Source organism: Carlito syrichta, unplaced genomic scaffold (genome assembly GCF_000164805.1).
Source record: "Carlito syrichta isolate Samal-C Ts95f unplaced genomic scaffold, Tarsius_syrichta-2.0.1 Scaffold311803, whole genome shotgun sequence".
Classification (NCBI taxonomy): domain Eukaryota; kingdom Metazoa; phylum Chordata; class Mammalia; order Primates; family Tarsiidae; genus Carlito; species Carlito syrichta.
The window spans coordinates 88,189-96,161 of record NW_007255899.1 but is presented as its reverse complement, the minus strand read 5'-3'; the positions used below and the strand labels follow the sequence as shown (position 1 = coordinate 96,161).

The 7,973-nt window shown below is 53.7% G+C and overlaps 1 protein-coding gene across 2 annotated transcripts in view; it reads right to left on the bottom strand.

Annotated features, from left to right (window-relative positions):
• The window catches only part of UCMA (upper zone of growth plate and cartilage matrix associated), a 9,920-nt gene extending 6,068 nt beyond the window's left edge, over nt 1–3,852 (bottom strand). The window contains exons 1-3 of one of the 2 annotated variants that reach the window (XM_008069073.1): nt 3,726–3,852; nt 2,945–3,010; nt 2,749–2,844 (exon numbers count right to left, since the gene is read on the bottom strand). In XM_008069073.1, coding sequence (XP_008067264.1) covers nt 2,749–2,844; nt 2,945–3,010; nt 3,726–3,783 — 220 coding nt within the window. In that variant the 5' untranslated portion in view covers nt 3,784–3,852. The remainder of the gene's footprint in view (nt 1–2,748; nt 2,845–2,944; nt 3,011–3,725) is intronic. The other variant, XM_021718075.1, reaches the window with a different exon arrangement.
• Nucleotides 3,853–7,973: the final 4,121 nt, after the last annotated feature.

Here is a 7,973-nt window from a genome sequence, read left to right as displayed (position 1 = left end):
CCACTCACCTCAGCCTCCCAAAAGCGCGGGATTACAGGCTGAGCCACCGAGCCCGGCTTAATTGACACTTTTAAGTCCAGTCAACATTTTTGAGCACCTATCACAGCCAGGATACGGGCTGAGCACTGGGATTAAATAGGCAAATAAGAAAGATTCTGCCCCTTGAGCTAAGTGTGGTGGCTTTTGCCTGTGATTCCAGTTGCTTGGGAGGCCGAGGTGGGAGTACTGCCTGAGGACAGGAGTTGGAGACCAGCCTGGGCAACATAGCAAGACCCTCATCTGTACAAAAAAACTTTTTTTTTTTTTTGAGTTGGAATCTCACTCTGTCACCCAAGCTGGAGTGCAGTGGCATGCTCATGGCCACCACAGCCTCTACCTGCTGGGCTCGTGGGATCCTTCCACCTCAGCCTTTCGAGAAGCTGGAACCACAGGCATGTGCCACCACCCCTGGCTAATTATTTTGTTTTTATTTGTAGAGACAAGGTCTCGTCATGTTGCCCAGAATGGTCTTCAACCCCTGATCTCAGGCAATCCTCTTGCCTCTGCCTCCCAAAGTGCTGGAATTATAGGAGTGAGTCACTGCACCCAGCTACAAAAAGTTTTTTAAAAACTAGCCTAAGTTGGGCGCGGTAGCTCACTCCTGTAATCCCAGCACTTTGGGAGGCCGAGGTGAGGGGATTGCCTGAACCCAGGGGTTTGAGACCAGCCTGGGCAACTTGATGAGACCTCATCTCTACAATGAATCAAAAAATTAGCCGGCCATGGTAGTGTGAGCCTGTAGTTGGAAGGCTAAAGCAGAAGGATCTCCTGATCCAAGCGGGTTGACACTGGGGTGGCCATGAGTGTGCCACTGCACTCCAGTCTGGGCGACGAAGTGAGACTCCAACTCAAAAAAAAGAACAAGAACAACCTGGCTGGGTATGGTGGCTCACACTGATCTATAATCTCAGCACTTTGGGAGGTCAAGGAGGTAGGATTGTTTGAGCCCGGAAGTTTCCGACCAGCCTGGGCAGCATAGGAAGACCTTGTCTTTACAAACAGACCAAAAAATTAGTTGGCCGTGGCAGTGTGTGCCTATATTCCCAGTTACGTGGGAGGGTGAGGTGGGAGGATTGCCTGAGTCCAGGCGGTCGAGGCTGTGGTGAGTTGTGATCATGGCACTGAACTCCAGCCGGTATTACTCCATCCCATCTTTCCAGTGCTTTTTTTTTTCTTTCTTCTTTTTGAGTAACTCTGTTACCTAGGCTGGAGTGAAGTGGCATGCTCATGGCCACCACAGCCTTGACCTGCCGGGCTCAGGCAATCCTTCTGCCTCAGCCTTCCAAGTAGCTGAAACTACGGATGTGCACCACCACGATGGCTAATTTTGTGATTTATTGTAGAGATGAGGTCTCGTCATGTTGCTCAGTCTGGTCTTGAACCCCTGAGTTCAGACAATCCTCTCATCTCAGCCTCCCAAAGTGCTGGGATTGCAGGTGTGAGCCACTGCACCCAGCCTTTGTTTTTCTTTTCCTTTCTTTTTGTTTCTTTCTCTGAGTTGGAGTCTCACTCTGTCACCCAGGTTGGAGCACTGTAGCACGATCACGGCTCACCACAGCCTTGACTGCCTGGGCTCGGGCAATCCTCCCACCTCAGCCTCCCAAGTAGCTGGGACTATAGGCATGCACAGCCACGCCATAAATTTTTTATTTGTTTGTAGAGATGAGATCTCCCTATGTTGCCCAGGCTGGTCTCAAACCCCTGGGCTCGAGTAATACTTTCCTCTTGGCCTCCCTAAGTGCTGGGATTACAGGCGTGAGCCACCGCACCCAGCAGTGCTTCTTGACATTGGCCAACTTTGAAATCCCAAGTGGTGTGAGGCCTGGAGACTTTCCTAGTGTGGTTATACATCTCCAAGCTTTTTAAAAAAGGAATTCCATCTCCTCACATTTCTATCTCCGTCCTTCCCCATCATTTGAAAACAGCCCTGTTGTTTTTGCCGGGCAAGTCACCTTGCAGAGTGTGCCGAGGGGACAAAGGTCTCATTCATGCTCACGCACGAGGAAGGCACCAAGCCCCAGACTCAGTCTGGATGGTCCGAGCTTGGCATCTCGGAGGAATCGGGTTCCATGGACAGTAACCTCCCATGTCTCCCGGGCTTGGCAGGTCAAGGGCATGAGAATCCACCTGCCGGGGGCCCACGGACCCTACCGCAGTGCTCTTCAGGGGACACGCTCGCCCAGCTGCATCGGAAATGAAAACTTTTCAGAACTCTGCAGCTCTTTCAGAGGCTTACAAGCAAGGACATGAGGCCAGGGGCAGGAAGTGACTGAGGTCACCCAGCAGCAAAGCTGTCCCCAAAGCTACACTTTTCAGCAGCTAGAAGAGCTGTCTCTTTGTGCCCTGCTGTGGCGGCTGTTCCCGAGAACGCACACTGTGCCCGTGGTCCCCAACACACAGGGTGACCCGTGGTGTCCGCTCAAGACTTGAACACTGATCTCCCCCTCACATCCTTTTGAAATCAAGATGCATCGTTCCCTGTCAGGTGCATTTGATGTGACGCTGTTTCTTTTCGTTTCTTGCCCCCAGTTCGATCCAAGATGGGACCCACAATCAAGGAATATGGGGTCATCTCTCATTCAGAGCTGCAGCCACTTGCGTCCCCGAGGGCTCGGGGTGAACCCTCGGTCCCCGCTACTGGCTGCTGACTGTGGGGGAGAGGAGGAAGCGGGAGGGGCCGGCAGGAGGCAGGCTGCCCAGCGTCCTTACCGTTGACCTCTTCTCGGGATTTGGAGGACCGCTTGCCACGCCTCTTGAGGAAATTCGAGGCATCTGATTCCCGCATGAAAATCTTCTGCTTCACGTCTGAAAGCCGTGAGAAGCCCGTCACGCCCAGCACGGGGGGGCCAGGGCCGCTGGGGGCGCTGGCTGCACCTGCCCTGTCCCGGGGGGCCCCTGCACTCACCTTGCTGGGTCTCTTCCCCCGCCGCCTGCTTGGTGCCCACAGACGCGCCGGTCCCCTCCTGCAGCACTGGGGGACAAGGACACAGGGTGAGGCTGCAGACCCCCTGCTGGAGCCTCGAGTTCTTTCCAGGGACCTGCCAGGTCCTAGTGGGGGGCCGTCGGTCCCACATGCCAGGTGGACAGGCAATATCCCCAGAAACCCACCCAAGCAAGCTGGCTTGGGGTTTTTTTCTCTTTTTTTTTTTGAGTCAGAGTCTCACTCGGTTGCCCAGGCTGGAGTGCAGTGACACGCTCCCAGCCACCGCAGCCTCGACCTGCTGGGCTCAGGGGATCCTTCTGCCTCAGCCTTCCATGTAGCTGGACCCTAGGCATGTGCCACCATGCCCAGCTAATTTTTTGATTTATTGTAGAGACAAGGTCTGGCCATGTTGCTCAGGCGGGTCTCGAACCCCTGAGCTCAGGCAGGCCTCTTGCCCCGCCTCCCAAAGCGCTGGGATTGCAGGCTTGAGCCACCACGTCTGGCCTGGGGTTTTATTTTTCTAATTTTTTTCTTTCTTTGCTTTTTTCTGTTTTATTTTTTTTTTGGCCTTATATTGTGTCCTCCCCCCAACACACACACACACACACACACACACACACACACACGCACACGCACACGCACACACATCCACACAACGAGCCACCCCTTTCCACCTGTGTCACTTGAGCAGACTCACCTGTGGAAGGAAAGTCTCCCTGACCTTGTAACTAGCACAGTCCGCCCTTGACCTTCCCATACTCACTAGACAGGAGCACCGCGGCCGAGAGGCAGGAGAGGAGGAGGACCTGTCTCCAAGTCATCTTGCTAGAGGTCGGCGCTCCGTCTGGGAACCCCAGGGCAGACCGGGTGTCCTGCAGCCTCCTGGGGTCCTCACTTCTGAGGCAGGCGGCCCAGGAGAGGGAGGGACAGAGGGAGCCAAGCAACGAGGCAGGAGGCTGGGATGCCACTGGGGGAAAGTGGGAGGGTCCTGGCGGCACTCTCCGTCGGCGGCTCCTGGCTGAGCACTGGAGATGTTTTTGGCGGCTGGCACCCCTCCCCAGAAGCAGCGCCTGTCGCTGTCGCGAGGGCCCTGGCCGGGACGGTGTCAGAGTGGCCTTTGCAACATGCTCACCAGGGGCTGCTACAGAGAACGCCCAGCCTGAGTCAGGATTCCGGAGACCAAAGCTCTGCTCCCAAGAGGTCCTGGTGTCGGGTCCAGGGAGGCTAGGGCCCCGGTCCCCAAGGCTGAAGCAGAAACACCAGACAAGGAAGGGCCACTCTGGCGGGGAACACCCATCAGGGTGGCGCTCTCACCGATGCGTGCAGCATTCTGACAGCCACCAGAGAGTCCCTTCCCTTGACACGCTGTCCCCAGCTGGCACTCACTGCCAGCCAAACACAGACCCTTGGCCTGCGGAGCCCCGAGCCCTTGCATGACAGCAAGGAAGAGCCGATCCACCTGGCACTGAGGAGGGGGAGGTGAGGAAGTATCTGGAAAGCCCCATAGCTGATCTTGCTTCTCCAGGATGACACATCATACCCCACAGGGGAGGAAATGGGTTCCCAAAAATGGGATTGCGGGTGAAATCAACACGGATAGGGCCATCAGAGCACCGTCCCTCAGAGATATGTTCCTGACATTGTTCTTTATTTTTAAGTATCATCAACTCTTTGCTAATGGGTAAAGATTAAGCAGTTGCCCTTTGAGACAGGCATGGTGGCTCATGCCTGTCATCCCAGCACTTTGGGAGACAGAGGTGAGAGGACTGCTTGAGCCCAGGGGTTCGAGACCAGCCTGGGCAACTTGGCAAGACCTTGTCTCTACAATAAAAATAAAAATAATAATTAGCTGGGTGTGTGGTGACTCGTGACTGTAGTTCCTGCTACTTGGAAGACTGAGGCGGAAGGATCGCCTGAGACCAGCAGGTCGAGGTTGCGGTGGCCGTGAGCGTGCCACTGCACTCCAGCCTGGGTGACAGAGTGAGACTCCAACTCAGAAAGAAAAGACCAGGCTTGGTGGCTCAGCCTGTAATCCCAGCATTTTGGGAGACCGAGGCAAGAGGATTGCCTGAGCTCAGGGGTTCGAGACTAGCCCGGGCAATTTGGCGAGACCTCGACTCTACAATAAATAAAAAAAAATTAGTTGGGTGTGGTAGCGCACACCTGTAGTTCCGGCTACTTGGAAGGCTGGGGTGGAAGGACCGCTGGTGCCTAGCTAGTTGATGCTGGGGTGGTCGTGAATGTGTCACTGCACTCCAGCCTGGGTGATAGAGTGAGACTCTGACTCAAAAAAAAAAAAAAAAGAGTTGTCTTTTGGGCATTGTTCTGTTTTTTGTTTTTTGTTTTAATTTGTTGTTGCTTTGTTTGTTTTAGAGATAGGGTCTTGCTCTGTCACCCAGGCTGAGTGCAGTAGAGCCATCATAGCTCACGGCAGCCTCGAACTCTTGGCCTCAAATGGTCTCACCTCAGCCTCCCAAGTAGCTGGGATGACAGGCATGCACCGCCACACCAGCTCATTTTTCTTTTGTAGAGCTAGGGTCTCACTGTGTTGCTGAGGCTGGTCTCAGACTTCTGGCCTCAAGCGATCCTCCAGCCTCGGCTTCTCACTGTGTTGGGATCACAGGCATGAGCCATCATGCCTGGCCCCCCCTTGGACATTATTTAGGATTTTTCTAGTTGTGACCATTGCTAGACCTGGAACCCAGCCCACACCCACCCAAGCTCCCCTCCCGTAAGACTTTCATGTCAACGTCCTGCCGGGACTTGACTATCATCTAGGAAAAGAATGTTAATGGCAGAAAAATAAACAAGGCGGAGTCAGTTGAATAAATGAGTTGGTTTCCAGTGGACAAAGATGCTGCTGATGGCTGTCTGACCCCATGTGGCACCCTTGGACACAGGCTGACTTGTATGTGACAGGGGGACAGAGGGCTCGGCACGGCTGACCCAGCTGGAGCCACATGGATGAGGACACGTCCACAAGGATTCGTCCATCGGATTAACTGGGTGTCACTGCGAGAGGGAAGGGTCACAAGACAGAGTGATTTTGATGGAATCTGTAGGTATGTGAAACACCCGTGACATCCTTGACATCCTAAGTCCCTCTTCTCGCTCCACTTGCTTCAGTCACATTTATTGAGCCCCTGCCTTGTGCCAGGTCCCCGTGCTTGTCATGGCCAGTAGACTCTGGGTAAACCTGTTCAACTTCCCCCAAAGCACCTTCAGTCTCGTTGAACACTGCATGTCCACTGTCCATGCAGAAAGCCTCTCAGACCTAGCCTAGGAGAGGATGGCAGGTGACCCAGAATTCACTGAGTGGAGGAAAGGAGGCTTGAAATGGAAATCGAACTTAGTTCCAGAAAAGTAAGTTTGCATTTCTCACACACCTAAGCAAGTGGCCTGAGGGTGTTTTCTTTTCTATTTTTTAAGGGACAGGATCTTGCTATGTTGCCCAGTTACCGTTATAGTTTCAAACTCCTAGCCTCAAGCGATCCTCTGACCTCAGCCTCCCAAATTACTGGGATGACAGACATGAGCCACTATGCCGGGCTCACCTGAGGTTGCTTTTCTTTCCTTTTTTCTTGAGTTGGAGTCTCACTCTGTCGCCCAGGCTGAAGTGCAGTGGCATGCTCACGACCACTGCAGCCTCAACCTGCTGGGCTCCGGCGATCCTTTTGCCTCAGCCTTCCAAGTTGTTGGAACTATAGGCGTGTGCCACCACGCCCAGCTGATTTTGTGATTTATTGTAGAGACGAGGTCTTGCCAAGTTGCCCAGGCTGGTCTTGAACCCCTCGGCTTAGGCAATCCTCTCACCTCTGCCTCACCTGAGATTTCTATTGACTGCACTGATCCATTCCAAGGAGTCATCTGGGCACAGCTGGTTGCCCTAATCTCTCGGTTCCTTAGAACTTTCTCTCCTTCTAGACTCCGGGCGCCCACTTCCCACACCCTTCTATCCTCTGCTGCCCTTGCCTCCGGGCTGCCCACCAGGGCTGCGTGTGCTACAGAACTGACCTCCTCGTGACATCACGTGACAGTGTAACATGCCACATCACCCCGAGGCCCTGGCAAGAACCTAGTGACGGTGGGCTGACACAAAGAGCCCTGGAGGCAGAAGCATTGCCTGAGCCCTAGTGAGCTGTGATCGTGCAGCCTGGGAGAGTGAGATCCCAACTCAAGAAAATAGAGATAAACAGGCTTGGCTCGGTGGCTCAGCCTGTCATCCCAGCGCTACGGGAGACCAAGGCAAGTGGATTGCCTGAGTCTGCGGGTTCGAGATCAGCCTGGGCAAATTAGCGAGACCTCATCTCTACAATCAAAAATCAAAAATTAGCTGGGCACGGTAGCGCGTGTCTGTAGTTCCGGCTGCTTGGAAGGCTGAGGAGGAAGGATCACTGGAGCCCAGCAGGTCGATGCTGGGGTGGCTTTGAGCGTGCCACTGCATTCCAGCCTGAGTGATGGAGAGAGACTCCAACTCAAAAAAAAGAAAAGAAAATATAGATAAATACACAAATAAGTCAAGGACGTGACGGTACATCTGTGTAGGATGGAGTGTGTATTCATTGGAATGTTTTCTTTTCTTTTTCTTTTTTTGAGTTGGAGTCTCACCGTTGCCCAGACTGGAGTGCAGGGGAACACTCACGGTTACCACAGCCTCAACCTGCTGGGCTCAGGCAATCCTTCTCTCAGCCTTCCAAGTAGCTGGCACTACAGGTGTGCACCACCATGCCTGGTTAATTTTTTTTATTTTGTGTAGAGATGGGGCTTTGCTGTGTTGTCCAGGCTAGTCTTGAACTCCTGGCCTCAAGTGATCCTCCCTCTTTGGCCTCCCAAAACGCTGGGATTACAGGCGTGAGCCACCACGCCCGCCCTTGGACCCTTGACTATTGCCAACGGATGGAGATTGAACGTCTTCACTCTCAGGATGGACACAGATGAGTTATCATTCTTCCAGACCGTGTAGCGATGTGGTTGCCAGACTGGCTGCATGTTGAACTCCCCTAGTGCTTTA